Source organism: Phocoena phocoena, chromosome 16, assembly GCF_963924675.1.
Source record: "Phocoena phocoena chromosome 16, mPhoPho1.1, whole genome shotgun sequence".
NCBI classification, from domain to species: Eukaryota; Metazoa; Chordata; class Mammalia; order Artiodactyla; family Phocoenidae; genus Phocoena; species Phocoena phocoena.
Window position 1 is genome coordinate 7118135 of NC_089234.1, and position 22601 is coordinate 7140735.

A 22601-nucleotide genomic window follows, 5' to 3' on the forward strand; every position below is an offset into this window, starting at 1 on the left:
GCTTGGCGTGGTTTCCCGTGACCTCACTGCAGGGTTTCTCTCAGGAGGGGAGCTGCTGGGCGGGGTGGGCTCAGCAGCCCGACCCCCGAATAAATGCTGGCACACCAGTTGGCCAGTTCACTCAGGCCCAGGAAAGCATCTCCCAGGAGCCGTCCATATGGAACTGTTTGTAGATGTGGCTCAAGCTAACGGTGTGGAGGCATTAAAGGCGTGTTCTACTGTGTGACTGTCTGCCCTGCAACAGCTCCGACCTAAAAGAATTTAGGAGCACTGACTGTCCCTCCACATACATCCCTGGGATTCTGCTGCAGTGTAAGGGGTTTGGGATTCAAGGATTTTGTTTTTTTTTAAATATTAAAAAAATTTTCAAACCTACAGAAAGACTGATAGAATAGTACAACGGACACTGGTATACCCATCAGCTGTATTTACCAGTTGATAACATTTGTTATCGCTTGCTTTCTTCTTATAGAGATACGTGTGTATGAATGGATGGAGGATGGATGGATGGACTTTCCCAGAACCATCTGAGAGAAATGTGTAGTGCAGCAGTTTATCCCTAAGTACCTATGGCATGTATTAGAGGCTCCTTTCCTGCATAAACACACCACCATCATCACCCCCAGGAAACTGGACCTCATCACAGCATTATCTAACATAGATGGTACATGCACATCTCCCCCACACGTCTGTTTTAGCTGGTTTGTTTGCCTGTGTGCAGAAACCTATCAAGGGACATAGGTGGCATTTAGTTGTCATGTCTCTTTGGTCTCCTTAGTCTAAAATAATTCCCTGGTCCTTTTGACTTTCAGAAGCATTGACATCATTGAAGAGCCCAAGCCAATAGGTTTGTACAATGTCCCACAATCTGGGTTCCCCTGATTGTTTGGGGGTTTTTAAATTGTACTTCTGCCCTCCTCTGGAAAGGTGCTTCATTTTTGGTACTGAGTCCCCAGTCCAGAAAGCCCTAGTGGATCAACTTTCCAAGGTTAGTATCAGGAATGTCTATGGGGCCAATTCTACCCCCCACCCCCAACCCCAACCCCAGTATTTATCTAGAGGTAGCACATCTGAGACAAGAATGGGATTGAAGCACCAGGGGCCTTTCCTCTCCTTGGCCAGGGTGGTCGGTGACAGCAAAACCATTGGCGGTTCTTTCGCACCCTCTCTCCCAGGCATGGTTTACCAGTCCCCAGCGTATTTTTTATAACAAATTCCAGCATCTCCTTTATCCATGAACGGTGTTCCTGAGACAGTTGCAGTGGTTTGTTTTATCTTTAATTTCTCAATAGCCACTATCAAGGTACATGCATGACATGAAGTTACTCAAGTGTAATTTACAATCCAAAGTTACTCAAGTGTAATTTACAATCCATGATCCCAAACAGTCACTTGGTGTCCCATGAAGTATAACAGCTGTTCCAAGATGCTTCATTGGTGCTCCTTGTATTTATAAGCTGGTTTAGTGCCGTTAATGGTCAGGACAGGTGGTCAGGACATCCGTTTCCCAGGTGCTACCAGCGAGGTACAGAGCAGTTGGTGATTTGCGCCCAGGCAGTCTGCTATTCTGTATTTGGGCTTTTGCCCTTGAATCGGCACGTGGATTCCGTTATTTCTTCCTCCTGAAAGCCTCACACACCTCCGTCCCTGACTTTGGATGCTCAGCACTCTCTGTTCTGTAAACCTGAACTAACTGTTCTTGAATGTTCTCCTTGGAAGTCCAGCAGGCTCAGCAAACAATTCTCTCCTTCCCGCCGCCCACACCCCAGGGACTTCCTGTATCCACCCCCCCACCTCTCTCCCTCTCTCTCTCTCTCTCTCTCTCTCTCTCTCTCTCTCTCTCTCTCTCTCTGTCTGTCTCTCTCTGTCTCTCTCTCTGTTTTTTGTTTTACGATTAAAGCCATGAAGCTGCCCTGCTCTGCTCCAGGCTTGTAGGAGATTTTTCTTCATACTCTTGGGTCTGTGGAAACACACATTCCTTCAAATTCTTCCCTCCCGCCTGCTGCCAACCCCAATGCAAATCCCTGGCTTTGGGTCCCAAGCCAGACAAGGCTTCTGATGCCCTCCAGGGTCTACCCCCCACCCCCACCCCTTGGATGAACCTTTTTTCTCCAGCTGAGCCAGTCTGGTGGGATCTGAGCATCACCCCTGTGCCAGTACTGCTTCCAGAATCCCTACCTGCCTCCCAAGGCCCAGTCCCTTCCTCCCTGAAACCTTTCACAGCAGCCCTTGGGGTCTCTTCCTTCTGAACTGCAGTCCCCTTGTGACCCGGTCCATCAGTCTTCATGTGCCCAGAATCTATCTGCACCTTTGCGCCTCTAAGGGGATGTTTCTGCTCGAGATTAAGCAAAGTATAGAGGATAGCTTCGCTTCTCGCCACCCAAAGTCTTCGGGACTCCATCCAACTCCGTTAGAATAATGGTCTTTCAAGCTGACTTAAAAGCCAGATTGTTTTCTTAAAGCAATCCTTCTGTTTTGATATTTGTAATTTGTTCTGTGCTCTTTCCTGATGTCTGATATCAAATAATCCTAGAGTGCTGTTGTGTGACGGTTTTGTGGAGCAGAGTCTGCTGATAGACTGGTCAGACCAAATTGCAGTCTCTTCTCTTTGTTGTACAATGTAGGTCTTGGTTTTCCCCTGTGTTTAGTTTGCTGGCATAATTGAAATATTGCATTTATGAATTGCACCAGTCAGAGAGTTTTAATAGGTAACTGCATCATGGCAGAGCTGGTTTGATTAGCCCCAAGTATTTGTTGGCCAGAGAAGAGGGCTTGCTATCCCTCATCACTGCGAAAGTAACCCAGAAAAGCATTTTCTGGCGCCTAGGTTTGTAGAACGGTAATACACCACAGTGGGCTTGCTGATGACTTTTTGTTACAACACCTTATTGTGTGTTACGGTACAATAAATCACTAAACACCATTCTTTCCTGTTGCTTTTGAAAACGTAATTTGGAAAAAAAAGTAGATATTTCATCTTCATTTTGCTTGAATGTCTTATATGTGTGGAAAAATGGTCCTGAGGATTATATCAGCTGAGCTGTGATCAGTCCCCTTCATCACATAATTCAGGAGAGGACTTCTTTCCTCTGCAGGAAAAAAAGAAATGATATGAACCTCCTTTTAAATAAACAGTCAAATTGAACATTCCTTACCTTTGGGATGTTCTTATGAGAACAGAGAATAAAAGGCGGTGAGGAAGATGGGCGGGTTGGTTGGATGGATGTGGGAGAAATAGAGGCCAGCCTCTATTGTCTATTAAATTGTCTAATAAACCGGTGTCTATTAAACACGTAGTTATAAATCCTGGGAATCTTTGTCCCCAAGAGGACGAGAAAAGTCAGAAAATGCTGAAGGGGTGAGGTGGAAGAAGACTTTTTCCCCAGTGTCACTGTGCTCTTCTTAGTGGGATGAGCTCGCCGTTGTGAAAGTACGTCTCAGTGGACCGTTCCCCCGAGAAAGTTCATTCACGGTCCCAGAATATTCAAGAAGCAAAGATGTTGTCTAAGAGCTTCTAGGTCGTCGAGGTGGTGGAAGTGGTGAGGGTGTCCAGGCCCAGCTGTGTGCTCCCTGCAGGGAGGACCAGGGTGGGGGGCGGATCTCATTGCCTGGCTCACACCCATCAGAGCCCACAGGGCAGGACTGACCTGTACTTCCCCACAGGAAGAGCATAATCTATAGACTCAGGCCAGGATCATTTTGTCTTTTATTTGTGTGCTTTTTGTTTCACCTGTCTTAAAAAAAATGCATTATAGAATCACTACTTGTTTTGTTTTTTAAAGCACTCGGAGCACCTTACCACGAAACAGCGTCGAGACCATCTATAGGCAGTCCACAATTATTTCTAATAAATGTCTTTAAATAGCCCCAAAATGTAGATCTTAAAAACGGGATTCATGATGTTGCTATACATTATAATTATATGTTTGGATGAGGCAATTATGTACATTTCCAGTAATCACGTGATCAGTGATAATTACATTAGCTATGTAAATATACAGTAGTCAACCAGACATGACTTAAAACTCTGTAGTATAAATGGATATAATGAAGCCACATCGTGCTCAGGTAAAGGATCGGAAAAGGCAGGGGGAATGGCCAAGTTGAAACTTCGTAGACATTGTTCGTGAGGGATAAAGATCAGGCCCTGGTTTTAAGATAAATTTGGAGAGCGGCCCCTCCCCTGGGGTTCCCGCTGTCGCCTCGGGACTGGGCCCATCGAGCACCCACACCCGGCCCTCAGCTTTCTGCAGATGAGAGCCAGGTTCCATGTTGTATTATTTCTCCATCGTTCCTCATCTGTGAAATGCAGATTTAAGCTACTCTTTGCACTTGTTGACTTGCTGATGGGCTCTCACCTCGGTTGGTGGATTTTTTTAAACTCCCCACATTTTTAAAAGCAGCCTGTTAAAGCTGCTGTGTTTCCACTTTGGGGTTTGGGGTGTGGTGACTTTAGTCCATGGCCGGGTGTGGGCGTTTGTCAGTGTCTGGGTTTTGTTTTGCAGCTGTTGCTCTGGCTCTCACGCCCACCAGGGAGGGTCACGCTCTCCCCCAGGTGGGCGACACCTGTCTCTGTGCCCTTTGGGATCACGCCTCCCAAGGCAGTGTGAGCTGCCTGCCTCGTCTGCTTTGCTCAGGGTGTGTTTCATTTTGGTCATTTGCAACTTGGAGGAAAGAGGTCTGCTCCAGGCCTAACGAACGCCTCACAGGGTTCCAGCGCCTCCAGGCCAAGCCTCCTTTGTCAGAGTAGGTCTGAGGACAGCAAAGTGACCTGGCTTTGCAGAGCTGGAGGCCCGCAAATGGTGCCCCACGGGAATTCAGAGGCTGTCCCACATAGCTCAACCTAATCACAAGTGTTTGGGGTGACCGTGATGCCAGAACTCCAAGATGCGCTTTGCTGCCAGCTTCCCACCCTCTGATCCCTTTTCCAGAACCTTACAAATGACGGGCGTGGAGTGAGCCTCCTGTCCTGACTGACTTATACTCAGCTCACCAAACCGTTATTTGCTGAGCATCCAGAACATTGATGAACTCCCTTGCTCTAGAGCTCAGGCGCGCCCTCCGTCTCCAGAGAGGCCTCGGGTGGCCCTTTTGAAATGCGGGCTCCCCTTCCAGGTCCGGGGAATAGCCTCCTGGGTACCAGCAGTGGGGCTGTGCAGTAGCCGGAGGAGCATGTTCTGGACATCGCTGTGCACCTGCTCGCCGCCGTCTCCACACTTCGCGTCCTTCTTGCGTGGCCATCAGAGGGGCTGGAACACCCATCAGCTTGTTTCCCCACTCCTGGGAAACAAGAGGGTCCTCCCTTCCTGTTCGCACTCTGGAATGGGTGAAACAGACAGTGTGGACGATCAGTCCTTTCTTGTCCTCAGAAGGTCTTTAAAGCCTGTCTTCTTACTGTACGATCAGGGCCCGGGTGAGAAACAGCGCTGCGGGCCGGGACGGTGTGGGTCCCTGCCAGGTAGTGTCGGACGTTGGGGGCTGTCGTCTTCCTCTGCTGTCTCTGCTCAGTGCCCACTGTGCCCAAGTCCTTGCAAGTGAGGGGCTGTGCTTGCTTCAGCCTGGACCTGGGCTCAGAGGCTGGGGCGGCCGTGGGTCAGGGCTCCCTGGTGATCGTGTGCACCTCTCTGTCCTTTTCTCCATCACAACATACTCTCCTTGAGGGCGAAGACTGGCTGTTGCCACCAAGTCCTGTTCCTCGTACGGAGTCCTGTTCAACAGGTCAGTTTTTACAACCCGTGAGTCAAACAAATGAGCTCATGGTGAATGCAAGAAGGACATGTCAGGAGGGGACAGGGCTCTGCCACCTTAGTGAGAAAACCATGGGATGTCTCTGCAGGTGGATTCATTCCCTGGATTATTTGGTACTCTCACCTTTGATAGGTGGCAGATTTCTTTGGACTGGGGACAGAGTGACAGCGGGGGACTGAGGAAGCTTTCTGGAGGTGGGTTATTTGAGCTGGGCCCTGGCGGGTGGAAATGACTGGGGCATCAACCAAGGTGAGAGGAAGCCATTCCTGATACTCAGAACCCAACAGAGATGAGGAGTCATAACACAGGAGCGTGTTGGGGTGAGAGTGGCAACGTCAAGGGGAGTCGGGTCACCTGAGGTGCTGAGACTTTGCAGGAAGAGCTGTTATTGGAGGGAAGCAGAGGTCACTGAGCACCAGCCTGAGGCGGACTTTGCGCCAGGTGCTGTCAAGGATCCAGGAAAGCCTTTGCAGGGAGATTCTGCCCTGTGCTTTGCCAGGCCCTGCGTCCGACCTGGGGTCTCAGCCCACACTTTCTGCTTCACCGGCACATTCAAAACATGCCATAAAAGAGACTTTTTAATCCCATAGCATGTGGGAATCAAGCCTGATTTTCATAACGCGGCTCTCACTAAGTTTTATCATCCAGTCAAGAAATCAAGTCAGGAGCGATGCGCAAGCCTTTGTTTTCACTGAAAATGGCTAAATCGTGAGTTACGGGAGGCCTGGGGCTGTTCAGAGGGCAGCTCATTTGGTTGCAAGGCCCCACCTCGCGGCTTGGGTTTTCTCTGGAGGGCTGTGCTGATCATGTAAAGCCTCCCGCTCCAGGTTGGAAATTAGGAGCCCAAAGCCTGCATCCAAGAGCCTGTGGTGCCGCGTCGATCCTGGGATGCCTGAAATGTCTGGTCGGTTCCGCTAATGTTGTCTCTGTACTCACGTCACTTAGACGGAGGCTGTCTTAAAGCCCTGCCAGACCCTATTTGCTGTTTTACTAGTGTACTTGGGGTTTGTGTCCCCCTCTCTGATTCAGACTAGCCAAGTAAGTTGCTTTGGTAGGGGACACTGTGGGGACAGAAGGAAAGAAAACTTTTTAAAGGCAGAAAGCTGTTTTTAAACATAAATTCTAAAGCACTTGACAGAAACAAAAACCCAACACAGCCTGTACATATTTAAAAGTAGGAAGTGGGATGTCACGGGCCTATTTTTGGCCGTCTCTGCCGGAAAGCAGAGTGTAACCCACTAACCTCAGCAGTGTCCCCCAGGAGATGCTGCCCCGTGGGGGGGCAGAGGGCGAGCGCGCTGCAGCGGCCTCGTCCTGGCAAACAGCAGGCGCAGGGAGGCATCTCGGGGGCTTTCTTATTTCCGCCTTTGCTTTCAGAGCTGCCTTGGGCTCCTGGCCCCAAGGACTGGAGAGCCAGGGGATGGAAAGCCTCAGGCTAGTGTTGGTCCGGCACGGGGAAGGCCGGCCAAGTAATGCTCCAGAGTCTCCTCCTAAGAAGGGGTAAGCATCCCTTGCCGCCAGGCCGGCGGAAACAGCACAGCTGTCAGGGGACAGGCAGTTAGACCCAGTGACCTTCCTGTGAGTCTGGCCTTGAGATTCGCTGAGTCCACCATATGCCTGATTGTTGTTATTTTCTTTGTTTTAAAGAAAGAAGTGAGGACTAGACCCCAGAACAGTCCTTCTATTTCCCATTCTTTTCAAGCAATTTCCCAGGTCATCGTCTTGATCAGAACATGAAATGCTTGTGGGCAGTCTGCCCGAGGACTGCTCGGCGGAAGGGATGGATGGTCGTCCGCCTCCTGGATTTCCTTCCCTGCTTTTCTGGAACTGTCTAGGTCATCTCAGAGTTTTCAGGTCTCTACAGTCGTGAACTGATGCCTCATGTTGCCCGGGGAATTCAACAATCGGCTTTGGGGGGTGTTGCTTATAACCTTGAGGTTCCTGTTCAGATGATTCTATAGGATCAGCTTTACGTTGGGTTTATTTTGTCTGCAAGAGAATTTGGATTGCCTGTTCCTCAGTTTTCAGAAGATGGCTCTTTCCTTTATGCAATTTTCTGTAGTGAGACTCTTTGCAGGATTAAAAAGTTAAGTCTGAGAGACTCATTAATCTTTCAGATATTGGTCCCATCTCGCTTTATTTAGGCAACATGAGATTTTTCAGAAAATCAGCCCTTTCCTAAAGACTGTGCATGAGCTTTAAAAAAAAAAAAAAAAATCTGCCAGAGTGTTTAGAAAAGTGCAAGTCCAGTTACAGGTGTTTTTACCTAACACAGGAAAACATCTGTCATAATATTTGGCGGATTGCAAAGCTGAGGCTGTGTGAGTTTGGGTGGCTTCCAAGCAGAATGGGTCGGAAATTGATGGAAACGAACCTGGGCCTCCTCGTTCTGGGGTGGAGGGTGACGCCTCCCTGAAGCTTCTTCTGCTCACTGCTGTTCTGCCCCTGGCATTACACCTTTGCACCTTCTCAAAAACCTGCTCCTTGTTTCTTAGGGGCCATGGGGTATGCATGCTCTTAGGTAGTCCTGCTGAAGTGGAGGGCTCGAACTGCTTCAGGTCATCCGTAATCTGGGTGAGTTACCAACAGCTACCCCGCTGCAAAAAGATTCGGCACAGATAACTTCTGAAGGGACATGTCTGCACCACAAGTGGCGTTTTGTAGCATTAACGCCACCCCATGTTGTGTTTCTTTATGACAGGAAGGAAGAAGAAGGAAGCATCTAGATGGTATAATACTGTTGACGCCTTAGGCTGGTGCCATCTGTTGGCTCAAGTCTGGGGGCCCTGACTCTGGCAAGGGCCCACTGCGCCTCGTTTCGAGAAGTTGAGGCAGTTGTCTGTTTAGGAGTTACTTTCTGATACTCAAGTGGTTAATTTTATAAGTGACATTTATATTTGGGGTTTTGGGGAACCTTAGGAAAATAACAGAATTACTTTGTTAAAGAGGTTCCCCTTGTCCAGCACCAGCAGGATTGTTACCCCAGGTCGGTGCAGGGAATTCCAGAAAGCAGAGCGTTGGCTTTTGGAGTTTGAGCTGGGTGCTGTGCACCGTGGCCCTGGGCCAGGTACCCAAGCTCTGCATCCCAGCACCTGGGATGTGACATAATCACTCCTGCCTGTAGAATCGTTTATGGGCAAAACACCCAGCACAAGGCTGGGTACAGACTGAACAAATGTTAAGGCCCTCTAATGAGGATCCTGTAAGGAAAAGACGATGTCAAAGATGCCGTTTTCTGGTCACCTCGAAGGGTCATGCAGGACCGCTGCGGCCCTTCCTGCCCAGCTAGCCGTGTTCTCTGACCAGTGGTGGAAGGAGGGAGGTGGCAGGGAAAGCGACAATGGGATGGAACCTCCACTAGGAGGCCTCAAAGGCCCCTCTTGGCCAAAAGAGCCAAGACCGGGAGAGGGGGTGACAAGGCAGCGTGGGCTGGAGCTGCCGGAGGGGTCATCAGGTTAGTGTCTTTTCTGGGGCGAAGGTGTGTCCCGCCGGACGCGTACACCAGGCTTGTTTTCACACAGTCTTGTCTGCTTGTCGTCCTTGTCCTTCTTAGAAGGGTTACCGCCGAGACTGCCCCATCTTTCTCCACCCTCTCCTTTCCAGAGGGGAGGAAGCTGCGCCCGGCTCTGAACAGTGCCCCAAAGAGAAAACCCGTCTGCCCAGCAGAGCCTGGAAGGGATCTGCTGTAACCAGATAGTGCTGTTTCCATTGAGTTCGGGGCTCTTCTAAGTGGACACATCCTCAGGCTCTTGGTGAGACGTGTAAACATTGTCTTGTTTGTGGCCAGGGCCGTTGCCTCTGTCTCCTCTGCCCGGGCCTTTCAGCCCACGATGGCAAATGTGCCAGCAGAGGAATTAGAGAAATTGGCACCAGCAGGCTGCTTTCATACGTGGAAACCCAACGTTTTGCAGTGTGGCTCGTTCATTTTTCTCTTTTTTTCCTGTCATGCATCCTAGGAGACGGAGGGGACTGGGGGAGGATTTGAGTCTCTTTGCCATCTGCCAGGGCTTTTTCCCAGTTCACTTGAGGCCCTATTGGCATTTTTGGGTCAGAAATAGAGGCCATGGTTTGTGTTCAAGCAGCAGACTGGGGTCCCTGTGCTGTGTCCCCAGGCAGCGCCTGGGCCATTTCCTCAGTAGTCAGTTGGGGGTCACAGAGCTCTGGCTTTTGGGGACCAGTGCTCTTTGGGGAGTAACATTGGTTTAAACAGAGCTTGTCCCAAAGTTTAATATGTGTACTGCTCAGGATGAGGGGGCACTGCCCTTTTAAACTGTCTTGTGTTACCGTGTGCCTCTAGTTCCCAGAAATGGATTTCTACCCACTTTCCTCTTCACAGTAAATTTTCAGTATTGCTCATTCAAAAAAATTTTTTTCTTTTTTAAACAGTTAATTCTCTTTAGCTAAAGATTCTAGTTGCATCTTAGGTTGAGGGACGTATGGGTGAAGACGAAACACTCAAGTTTAATGGCTGCAAATATGCAAATTGTCCCATTTTTTAACGTTCTAACCACACACAGCCCTTGTAGCCTCACGATTCCCAGCTTTTGTTTTCGTCGTGAATTCTTTGTCGTGGAACCTGCAGTTGGAAGATCCCGGTCCAGTCTGTGGTGGTGCTTCTCGGGGACCTGCCTGTATGTTTAAGAAAATATTTTAATGCTCCTGTGTGGAGCTTTCCTTTATCTAAATAACTGCTGTTCTTTGCATTATTGCACCTAAAGTCCCCGGAGGACCATGTAAAATCTTAATCTATGGGAACATGGAAAATGATCCCCGAGATCTGAGCCAGGCCAAGCTTGCTAGAATTCTGCTTTCCTTGCAGACAGATTTAAACGAAGACACTCCTCCCTCCCAGCTTTGCTTCATAATGTTGGGGTCTAGTTGTTGACCTCTGTTGCAGTCTTACAATGATAAATTCTAGATTACACGCATGGGTTGTTTTTCTGTCACCGTTGTTGTTTTTCTGGGCAGTATGAAAGGATCCGTGTTTTATGATAATACGGTAAAGAATCCATTTGGACTTGAGCAATGTAATAACTCGTTTGATTCGTAACCAGAGTCATCTCAGAGCCAGATTTCAATATTGGCAAAGCATCGGGCTGCAGACCTGACCCATCTCTTGGGGAATCTCATGCTCTAGAACTGTGCAAGACGTTTTCCTTTTATCCCGCCTGCCTGCTCACATTTAATTTGTTCTCAGCCGTGTGCAGTGGATTAACATTTCATCAGGGTAGATTAAGAGTGAATCGACAGTAAAGCAGTCTTTTTCTATTTTCCTCCTGTCACTGTTAGGCGATCAGAGGCGGCGGTGGGGGCACCTTCGGGAGGGGGAGGGAGTACTTGTCCAAAAAGTGCCCTGGTGAGGACGGGGGAGATAAGCCGGAGCTTCAGTGTGAAAATAAGTCCCAGTTGCAGGTCGAGAGGCCTGGTTGGAGCCCACAGCCGGTTTCATCAGTCTAACGAGATGTCACATGGAACAAAAGCTTTCGGGGTTTTATTTAGCTCCTAATCCGCACGCTGAGAGAGCTGAGGTCCATGTGAGCGCACCAGCCGGGAGGGGGGCCCGGCGGGCTGGATGCAGCCTCCTTTCTGGGACTGAGCCGTAAAGAAAAGACCTCTGGCGCTACCATTGGAGAGTGAGGCAAAGTTACCGTGAGTGTTGTGTTTTGTCTACTAAGGTTTCGGAGGATTAATAATTTAGGCCATACTTTGAAATAGAAAACCCACAGTTGGTTGTTCCTGCTGTCTTGGAAGGGATAGAATACAGCCGGGTCTGGGTTTGATGTATGTAATTGAAGATTCGTAAAGAAAGGCTTCCTCCTCTGCCTTGGCCGTAGTCATTTTTTTTTTTTCCAATGCCGGTTCCCAGCAGGCATATAAATATCGGTCGATCTCAGAGCTGGGATGCTGCCGGGTGGTACGAGGGCCCCTGGGAGATCGCTGAGGCTCTGGGGAGGAGAAGCTCCCTGACGGACAGAGGCGGAGAGGGACCTTGGTACGAGCGGCCGAACCCTGGGCTGCAGGATGTCACCATGCCCGGGGCCACCGAGCCCTGCCGCTACCGGGAGGCCTTCTACAACTCGGTGGCCGGAAGGAAGAGCTCTGTTCCCGACTTTGCCTTTTACGACAGCAGGCGGGCGGTGATGTCAGCTCGCAGGGCCCTGCTGCCGCGGGATTACTACAGCGACCCGGCCGGAGCCGCCCGGGCCCCCAGAGAGCCTCAGCACCATCACGACCCAGGAGCTGGCCAGCTGCTGCCCGGTTATGGAGCGCTGGGCAGCAGGATGACATGGGAGCCAGTGCAAGGCCGGGCCCCAGTGCAGGACACCGGTCACCTGTACCGGGATCCCGGAGGTAAAATGATCCCTCAGGGACAGCGATCGCAGAGCGAGGCCCCATTGCCTGCGCGGTACTCGGGGGAGCTGGCCGACAGCAGGTTTGGGGCGGAGGCGCCCGCCTACCCTGCCAGCCAGGTCTACAGCGATGTGGGCGAGAGGCCTATGGATTCCGCCACCGCTGCCAGGCAGGCGGCCCCCACGTGCCTGGTCGTGGACCCTGGAGCGGCTGCTGCTTCCGATGCCAGCCTGGGAACAGCCCCGGGCGCCCTGAACCGAGGCTACGGACCTGCCCGGGAAAGCGTCTACCACAGGACGCCTTACGAGAATTGCGAGGCCGACCTGTCCGCCTACCGGGGGCCCGGTGGCAGCAAGAGGAGTGTGATGCCCGAGTTCCTGGCCTTCCTGAGGGCGGAGGGCGTGGCCGAGGCCACGCTGGTGGCCCTGCTGCAGCAGGGCTTCGACTCCCCAGCCGTCCTGTCCACGATGGAGGATGCAGACATCAAGTGTGTGGCGCCCAACCTGGGCCAGGCCCGCGTCCTGAGCCGTCTGGCCAGCAGCTGCAGGACGGAGATGCAGCTGCGCAGGCACGGCCGGGGAGGCTCCCTGCCCCGGATGCGCTCCAGCAGCTTGAGCCACCGAAGCGAGCTCCACGGTGACTTGTCTGGTCTGGACGCCTCGGCCCTGCGGCCCCAGCCGGCGGGGCCCCTGCAGGCGACCTCCCCGCAAGCTGCAGATCCCACTCGCCGCCCCTCCAGCGCGCCATCCCAGCATCTCCTGGAGACCGCGGCTACCTACTCTGCCCCGGGGGTGGGCGCCCAAGTCCCCCACCTTCCCTCCAACTCTGGGTACAGCTCTCCCACCCCTTGCGCCCTGACAGCGCGGCTGGGCCCTACGTACCCCCCGCAGGCCGGGGTGGCCTTGACTAACCCGGGCCCCAGAACTGCCTACTCCACAGCGTACACGGTGCCCATGGAGCTGCTGAAGCGGGAGCGTGGGGCGGTGGCGTCTCCCCTGCCTAGCTCCCACAGCAGCCCCCAGCTCCTGCGGAAGCCCAACCTCCCCCCGGAGCCCTCCACCCTGCTGCCGGCCAGCCAGAGCCTCCACACGCCCCACTCACCCTACCAGAAGGTGGCCCGGCGGACGGGGGCCCCCATCATCGTGTCCACCATGCTTGCACCAGAACCAAGTAATGCACCCCCTGCCTGCCTTTCCTCATTTGGGTCATGGAGGGGACAGTGGGGGCAGAGATTTGAGCACGGGACAGTAGGTCCTCGTGTTCCTGTTGCTCTCTGGCCAAGCCCGGAGAGACCACCCCTCCCTTGGACTTGCTCTCGCTTACACACACACTCCGCCGAACCGGGCGCCACGGCCAGCTCGCCAGGCGGCGAGCGTTCTCTTGGGTGAAAGAGATTTGTGGTTCAGGCTGACCCACTGGGATGGCATTGCCTCCCCTGTTCTCTAGTTGAGCTCAAGCTGATTTGTGGATTTCCCTTTACAGTAAGGAAACACAACTGTGTTTATGGGAGAAACCCAGAAATCGTTCAGAACAGGATGAAACCCTCAGCTCACAAGCGGGGGCAGTTTCTCCAGTTCACATTCAGTGGCTTTGGAGAAGGTGGGATATTTGTCCACCACCTCCCATAAATCGTTCATCGTTCACTTGCCGTTAGAAGTGCATTATAGCATGGAAATGCACCTCTGAAGGGTCTACACGGTATCAGAGGTAGAGTTAATGGCTGCAGAGCTAAAAACGGGTGTGCTTCCAGAACTGTGTGTTAAACAGAGCAAGATGTTGAAATCCCTTAGAACTCCCTGTTTCAGAAACAGACTTAGCCTCACATATTGGAAAACGCGGTTGGGAATTCTGCTGACTTGTAGGGAAGAATATATTTCCAAGTTGAGGAAAGAGAGAAGGATCCTAGCTGTTCTCTTCAAAACATGAGTCGAGTGTGATTGAATGCATGTGTTTCCCTGGGCGTCTGGATAAAGTTCCAGGTGGGCATCCTCTGAGCAACACTTAAGAATTTTTATTTCGACTCTGGAATCCTTCCTGGCCATTTAAGCTGTAAATCAGCTTTCTTCCTTTCTTTCCCCCGTCCTCCCCAACATAGTTTAGAAAACTGAATCTTTTTTAAATGAATTTTTTTTTTCCTGAATAACTAGTATTATAGGGTGGAGATGGTGGGACGAAAATCGTGGTAAAAATGAGATGTACCTTTTTGAAAATACCCCTTAAATAGCCATGGGTGGGGGCTGGGAGCCCGCTCCTGCAGCTCTGAGATACTGCATTAGGGTTATCTGTTACATTGGTGAAGCCGCTGATGATTTGGCGACTCACAGACCGAAATGGCTGTTGCTTTACATGCCGACCTCCGCACACGTTTCTTTCTTATTTCCAAAGGGACGCTGGTTGGATTTTTCTGTTGTCTCTCCCTGTAGATTGTGGTTTTGTCTCATGTGTGGATTTTCTTTTTAAGTCTTACCATAAAATTTATTTGACTTTTTTTTTTTTAATCAGTGTGTGACAGGAGGAAAGTCAGACAGTATTTCCCAGGCCCTGTGTCTTCCCCTTCACAGTCAAACATTCTTTCTTTGCAACCAACTAATTTGCATGGCGATGACATTTGTTGCTTCAGTAATTTCATCTGATAATGGCTGGGCTTGCAAAGCGGATCTGAAAACATATTCCTTAATTATGTGTTGCTAAGCAACGGGAGGGTTTGGTCATAATCACAGAAAGATTATCTCCACACTGAAGTCCCGGAAAGGTTTTGCTTAAGGAGGACCTGTTAAATTGCCTTCTTTCTTCTCTTTTTCTGTTTATTTTGCACTGCCTTCTAACAAAAACAGTCGCTGTTATTTGGGTACGGGGGTGAGGGGCCTTATTTAAGTTGTTTGGACTGTGATTGGTAACACACGGTTTTGCAGACCGAGGGATATTGATTTTTGTTTCATTTGCATGGCAGCAAGCCAGTGCCAAGAAGTCTGCAGTCGGAAGTCTGCCAGCAAAAAAATTTCTCTGTCAGATGATGTGTCCCGTAGCAGTGGTTCCTCTCATTCCTTCTCGAACGTTCAGTGTGTCATCATAGCCCTCCCCCGAAAACAGTGTGTCAGTGACCGGGGTAGGAGCTTGGCTTCCCCGGGAGCTTTGAGCCTGGATACATGGCATTTTGTGTGGCAGATTTCATGAAGTCAATAGCCGGATTGGGATCTGTCGGAACCTACAGTCCATAACATTCACGGTTAAGGAAACCACTGCAGACCTCGGGTCTAGAAACCTGAAGCTCACAGGGGCAGCCCTACCGTTGCGGCTGCTGAGCTGAAACGGGAGACTGCGATCTTTAAATCCAGATCGAGCCGCCTTGGACATTTGCGGCACAACCAGCATGAATAAATCTTCATTCTGGTTTACGCTTAACTCACGTGTTTCCCTCTGATCTGGAGGGGCAGGGGATGCCAGGAGTTGGGCTTATCTCCTCTCTCCCTGTGGAGTGGTGAGCTGAGTGTTTGCAGTGGGTGGGTTGTTTGTTTTTAAGTGCTTGGTTTTATTTTTATATGCTTTGGGTATTTTAATTTTTTCATCTTTTGTACATTTTTAAAAGTGACTTTCCGTTTACAGTTATTACAAAATATTGGCTATATTCCCTGTGTTGTACAACACATCCTGGAGTAGATATTTTAATTTATATTTGCTTTTCTCGGTCCATGAACTACCTGCTTCATCTTGGTTGGCTTTGTTGCTGTAAATACCAGGCTCCTGTTTGCTAGTCCATGGACCGGGCAGTGGAGGGTGACCAGGTGAGGACGGGCCCCAGGGCAGCCCCCAGCCCCCGTGATGCGGGATGAGTGGGGCCGCATGTCAGACCCACGGGAGTATCGGTACCCAGTGGACCTGCTGTCGTTTACACACTGACCTGCTCGACTGGGGCACAAGCTGCGGAACCTTCTGGCAGCGGCTCTAACCCAGCGATGCCCCTCCCCCCCATGTCACATGGTGTCGACCTCGGCCAAGGATTTGCCGTCGCCCGAGTCCCCCCTATGCCGGGTGCAGCCGGGTGCATGGCGTGAACAGCAGTGCTGCAGCCATCTTCACGGTTTTGTCCTCCACGAATACAGCGCCACACACGGGCTGCAGGGGCCTCAGAGCTTCCAACGTGAGAGATGCAGCCCCAGCCCGCTCTCTTTCTGGCCCTTTTCAGTTTCCCTCCAGGCATTTTTCTCGATTAAGTGCATCCGTGGCCCCCATCTAGTTGCCGGGGGCACTGCCCAAAGACCCTTCAGGACAGGACAGGACAGGGGTGTCTGCAGCCCATTTATACTGGGGGTGTGGGAGAGAGGCTGGTGGTGTCACAGTGTTATCTGTCACCAGAGCTGGTCACTTGCGTGGCAGTGTTGGATGTGATACTGATATCTTGGCACTGGTTTCCAGCACCGTGGGAGTGCATGCCGGGTCTCCTGGGTAGGAAGTCCCATCAGAATCAGAATGGAAGATTGTTCCTGTCAGGCCCACGCACGCCTGGTGATTCCGCCTGTGTCCTTGCCTTTGGTTTTGAAGGTCCCTCTGCAATGAAGATCTGTGCTGGGGAATGGGGTCCAGATGATTCACTGGTTCTGAGGGTCATGACCCTCAAACCATCAGCCTGGAGGAGGCCACCATGAGGCCCCAAAGACACCCTCCCGCCAAGCCACCTGATCACACCCATTCCCCACCCCCAAAGCAGAGCCCGCCCAAGAAGGGTGGGCTCAGCCAACCCCCCCTGCCTGTCAGTATGTGGGGACCGTGCCCCTGAGCTGGCCCTGCAGAGCAACGGGATGGTGACACCAGCTCTTCGTTGTCAGGATCCTGCAGCCTGCCCAGGGAGATGTGTAAAGGAAGTAGACCTCTCCCGGGCTGCGGTCCAGGGCAGGGTTCCTGAGCACAGACCCCTGGGGGCCGGTCCCCTCAGCACTGCTCCAGCCCCTGCCGTGTTCTGGGCTTGGGGTCAGATGTTTGGTGCTCACAAGTGGATGCACCCCAGCCTGGGCTTCAGGTGCATCCCCCCACCCTCCGCCCAGTTAATACATAAAAGAACAGTTACTGCAGTGTGAAACAAGGGCCAGGATAGGGACACACGTGGGGAGCCTGCAGCACTCGGGGAAGCATCCCCGAGGAGCGTGAGTGCACTGGCAGGGGAGGCTGAGGGCAGAGCTCAAACTCCAGAATGACCGTCAAACTGCAAGCGTTGTGGTGGGGCTAAGGGAGAGGACGCTGCCCAAACCAGCCCGAGGGTGGTTGTACGTGTAGGTGTAGCCCGAGAAGGCTTTCGCGGTCCTGGCTGTTGCCCAATGACTCCCTGGAACGGGCTTTCTTGAAGAGTGATGTACCTCCACGGTCAGGAAATCCTAGCCACGTGGAGCTGGCAGGGGACTCATCCAGGGTCACCCAGCAGGACTCGCCGCCTCCTCTGGCCGGGGCCCCTCTCCGCAGCAGTCTCCCTTCCAGATGGAGCCCGGGAAGGAGCCACGTACTTCCAAGGTGCTGACAGCTAGGCCATTCCAAGTAAAACACCTGAAATAAGTCCAAGGTCGATAAAATCGACAGGCTTCTGGTTTGCTTTTGCACTTGGAGGGTCTTTCGGGCTGGCCTCTGGGTGCGGGTTTAGAGTCCAAGGTCGCCCTTTGCTTGGTTCACGCTTCTTCCCTTCCTCACTCAGGGTGCCCCCCTTTGCTGGGCCAGCTTTGAAAGTGGTGCTTTTATCACTGTCATTGTTCCTTGGTTACTTCTCAGGCCGGGAGGCAGGACTCTGGCTTTGGCGCACTCGGCTCAGAGACTCTGGGCTTATCCCACAGCGATCTGTCCCTCAAAGTAGCCTGCTCTGACCTTTTGGGTGTGGACTTGGTCCTGTCCGTGGAGGACAGCGTCTAGGTAAGCTGTGGCCTGGTGGCCTGGAGGCGTCCCAGCTGCTATCTGTGCCAGGGCAGAGGGCCACACTGCCAGGCCTGAGTCACAGAAAAGCTTAACGGGCCTTTCACAGAACTGGGTATCTGGCCCCTTCTGTCAATTCGCCTCTTCTGTGGCACCCCACCCCTAACCCTGATGGCTCAGACCCCCTCGGCAGGGGTGTGTATCAGTGATCGTACAAGGAGTGTGATCTGTGGGGACTTGGGTTTGGACCCCAGTTCTCTGCCTAATAATCTGGGAATACCCCGCCCCTTACGGGTGAAATGGGCTCCCGGCCACTCGGAGGCTCTGAGGTCATCGTAGGTTTTCTGCCTAATGTGATGTGAGACGCAGAGGAGGTGGTTAATGAAGCTATTCCTTGCTGTGCTTTCCTGCGAGTTAGTTTACAGGAACTGATCTGTGTTCTCTCAGAGGAAGATGGGGCTAAGACTGTTGCTGGACACCGGCCAGCTCTGCCCAAGCTCCTGTCACCAGACCCTCTTCGTGTGGCCTGAGCAGCACAAGTTGCCCGGCACAGGCCGGCCATGCCCTCTCATCTCTAGATGGGCGTTTGGTCTCCCAGTTTTACAGAGTGGCTCTGAGTAATAGAGACCGGGGCCGCACTGGCCTCCGCCTTCAGGAAGTGGACTGTCGGATGTGACATTGGTCTCTAGGTAACAGTTCTGTGTATTAGTATCTCTTTCCAACCCCAAACCCCTCCGGGGATGATTGCCTCTCTGAAATGCTTAGGAGAGGGGGCAGTCTCGTCCACGGTGCCAGTTAGATTTTCCAGGGGACACAAGTGCCTGGGCCCGATGCACAGGTGGGGCGAGCCTCGGTGCATTTATCTGCCCAAGAAAAGGCAAAGGCAACAGACCCCTTCGCCACATTACTTCTTCACATGACCCTTGCCCTTGAGTGTCCAGTGTCCACTGGACACTGGGCTTCTCTAACTTACATTCTACTGGGTGGACCTGGGTGGGCCATGGGGCCCAGGAAGCAAAATCCGGAGTCCTCACTGGCTTTTGGTATCAGACACCTGATTGGCAAATATTTTCTCCCATTCTGCAGTTGTCTTTCTACTTTCTCGATATTGTCCTTGAAGCACAGAAGTTTTCATTATCGTGAAGTCCAGTTTAGTTTTTTTTCCCCGCTGGTTGCTGTGGTTTTGGTGTCGTCATCCACGATCATGAAGATTTGTGCCTCGGTTTCTTGCTAAGAGTTTTGTGTAGTGTTAGCTCTTACATTTAGGTCCTTTTGAACCATCCTGAGTCGACTTGAATCTGGAGTAAGGTCGGGGTCCCACCGCGTTCTGCTGCCCATGGATACTCAGTGGTCCCAACACCGTTTTTAAAAGAGAAAAACCAACATGTGCTAACATGGAAGATTCTCAGGTGTTTGGAAGCTATTTCTTGTCCCTAAGATTACACAAGGCAAGAATTCTGAAGCTATTTGATCGGCTCTTTGCTAGTTAGTACGTGGGTTTTTTTAAGTTTAGGAAAGGTAAATAATGCTTTAATCCGTAACTGGTTAGCCCTTGTTAGCAATATAGAAGCTAAAGGCACTTAAGTTAATGTACTGCTGGGTGCGTTTTACCCACCTCTGTTCTGAGGCTGGCTTCCACAAAGGACTTTTTTAGTTGTTTTTCATGGAAAGGGGGGAAAAAACCCAAGACTGTGGACTTTTACTTGCTCCCTCCTGCTCAAGGAACAGGAAGGTACATGGCAGTTAAATTTAGCCAAACAGTGGTGCTCAGCGTATGAATAAAACACCCTTTGCCAAATTGTTAGGAGAGCATAAAATCAAACCTGTAAACACTCGTCCCCACTGAGAGGGTGGGCGGTTCCTGGGGATGCGATCTGAGTGCGGTTGAGAACTGATCCCAGGAAGAGTTTGCAAATGTGAGCGGAACAGCTTCTTGTTTAAACGTGGGAGAGCTGGGTGAGAAAACTCTGGTGCAGAGTTTGTACTAGTAAATGAGGTCTCTGGGCTGTGCTCCCGGGGACGGGAGGAGAGCCCGAACTCACTCTGATGCCTGTGTTCCCAGCGCAGCTGTGTGCAGTGCTGGTGAGGCCGACGGGGAGCGAGTCCTCCCGATACTGGCTTGGTAGGAAAAGGTCGCCCCCCGCAGGGCTCAGAGGGAGCCCCTGGCCCCAAGTTGCCCCTGATACGCCTCTTGCTCTCTACCAGGACTGGGGCTGGAGAAGCCAGCCTTGAGTGCATCTAGGGCTTAACCAGCCCAATAAATAAGAGTAAATGTCACCATTCTGCAGCATTTGACCACAGTTATCTCATCTGAATTCCCAGGAAGACTGTAGGCATTTCCCCTTTCAAGATGAAAATTCTGAGGCTCAGAGAGGTTAGCACTCTTCCCCAGGTCACACAGCAGGACAGGGATTTGGGGCCAGCCTGTCTGACTCCAAACTTGTGCTTGGTCGCTGTGTCATGATGAACCACTAAGCACAGCACGTTAGGACAGCATGGGAAATTCAGCAGTGGTATGAAGTCAGGGAAGGGCGGGGGACACCAGCCCATGCTGGAAACCAGGGTCCATGTCAGCAAGAGGAAGTGAAGAGGGTGATTCCAGAGTAGGAGTCCCAAGGTGCTCTGAGGCTCACTTCCCCAAGTGTGACATTGGGAAGATGGACCTACTTACCCCCTCAGAGAGCTCTGAGGACCACATCCCATGGGCTGGCCCAGGCTTTGCACATGGGTAAGCTCAGTGCTTGTGTGGCCCCAGGGGCACCTACTGGTGCTTGCCTGTCCCTAGCTGGTGCCCTGCAGGACTGCACTTGGATCCACGCTGTTCTGTTGCAGAGCCAAGCCCCTTTCCTCTGTACTGTGCTGCCCTCTGGGAGAGTCAAGGAAATTAATTCTTCTGTGTGATTAAATGGAATGTAAAATGTTCTTTGGTCCTAAGAGGATTTAAGCCTGGCTATCAGGAAGAGCTCTAACACACACAAGGGTAAAACTGAGTGGATGGAAAAATAAGAACAGAAAAAGATGAAGCTGGGTGGTAAGGCCAGAGCTCAGCACTCTCTGCAGTCCTGTGCACAAGGACAGGTGAGAATTTCACTCTGAGCTTCCTAGCAACCAAAGTAAAGAGGGAAATGAGATCTCTTGAAAGATTCACATTGCTCCTAAGATGGGACCAATGAGCCCTTTGCTCAAAAAAATCCTTTTTCTGAGCAATCACGAGCTGAATTTCTCCCGCCCTCAACAACATGTCCAAAGATTCAGCATCCGCTATAGATGTGCAGTGTTCCCTCCCCATCATGCCTCAACCTACACCCTCCCATTCGCAGGCTCTACTACCTTGTGACAACTTCCTGCATCTCATCTAAAAATTTTGTTAAATTTTTTACCAGGGCCTTATCCAGTCGAAGTTGATAAGCTCACGGGTGCAGGCTTGGGGCCTGGCTGGGCTTCTCCTGCAGCAGACAGCTGACTGCCTTTCCAGGGTGTCTGTTGCTTCCTTGGCCCAGCCCTCGGTGGGCATTGCCAAGTCCACAGGGAAGTGGCGATTCTTCTCAGTTGAGGGGGCTCTGCCTGGGGAGCTGAATGCTCTCGCCAGCAGCCCAGCCTGAGCCGGTCCCTTCCCCCTCCATCTACGGTGCTTAAAGCTCACCTCTCAACCTAACCGGCTTTTCTGCTGGGGAGTTGTCTATTAAATGCTTTATATTTGAAGGAATAAATATGACTTCGTGATGGGTTCTAGTGTTTTCCTATGTACTGGGCTTTGAGCCTGGATCGCTTTAGCCATAAAGTTATAGAGGAAAAGAGCAGGGCGGGGACGTCCAACCAGCTGTTGCACTTGGGAGAATTAGCTTCCTGGCTGCTCTGGGGCCTAAGGGCAGCACGCTTGGCCTCTGGCCTGCCGGACAGCAAGCCTGTTAAAGGGTCCTTAAGAGTCACTTTCCTTTTGGGTTTTAGAGCCACAGGAAAAACTAAGTTATCTGAAAGCCTTGCGCTTCTTCCGTCTCCATCCCGGCCTTGGTGGCTGCCATAGCTAAGAAGCAGGGCGGTATTTTGTTTTTATGGGCCCTTGGTCCAGGCAGTACAGTTAGAAAAATAAGCCTGAGTCTGCTAGGCTCTTCCAGTGGCCTTTAGGGAGAAGGGCATCTTGTCTGTTCCTTAGGGGCCCTGGTGGAGTCGGTCCATCTGATTCCAGGTGGCTAGCCAATCAGAGAGGCAGCAGCCCAGGAGGGCTCGGGGCGTGGAGCACGCGTAGGCCTACCTGCTCTCCTAGTGACGCGTGTGCTGTGGGCCCGGCGAGCCTGGAGGGCCAGCGTTGTCCACTGCTGCTTCCTGTGCTTTGGAAGGAAGGGCCCTTCCAGGCACCAAGAAGAGTGGGGTGTCCTCGGCTTGGTTGGGACCCCCTCCAAGGGGTTCCCTGGCCCCAGTCTGTCCCGACAGTGCTGAAGCCCACCTGCTGGGTGCCAGGCCCCTCCAAATGCTCACCTGGAGAGGGGTTGGGGCAGGTGACTTATGCTGTTAGTGGGTTGACTGCAGCCTCCACTGGTCCCACCAGCCCGGCGTGAGCCCATCACAGGCAAGCTGGTGGCACCCAGGCCGGCGTGTGGGCTGCAGCACCTGTG

The 22601-nt window shown here is 51.9% G+C and overlaps 1 protein-coding gene across 2 annotated transcripts in view; it reads left to right on the forward strand.

The window, feature by feature from the left end:
* Positions 1 to 22601, forward strand: part of CTBP2 (C-terminal binding protein 2) — a 163577-nt gene that overhangs the window by 112226 nt on the left and 28750 nt on the right. Inside the window, exon 1 of one of the 2 annotated variants that reach the window (XM_065893802.1) lies at positions 11386 to 13269. The exons of the other annotated variant lie outside the window; for it this stretch is intronic. Coding sequence (XP_065749874.1) covers positions 11601 to 13269 — 1669 coding nt within the window. The 5' untranslated portion in view covers positions 11386 to 11600. Of the gene's footprint in view, positions 1 to 11385; positions 13270 to 22601 lie in introns of those variants that run through there. 2 annotated transcript variants of the gene reach the window in all.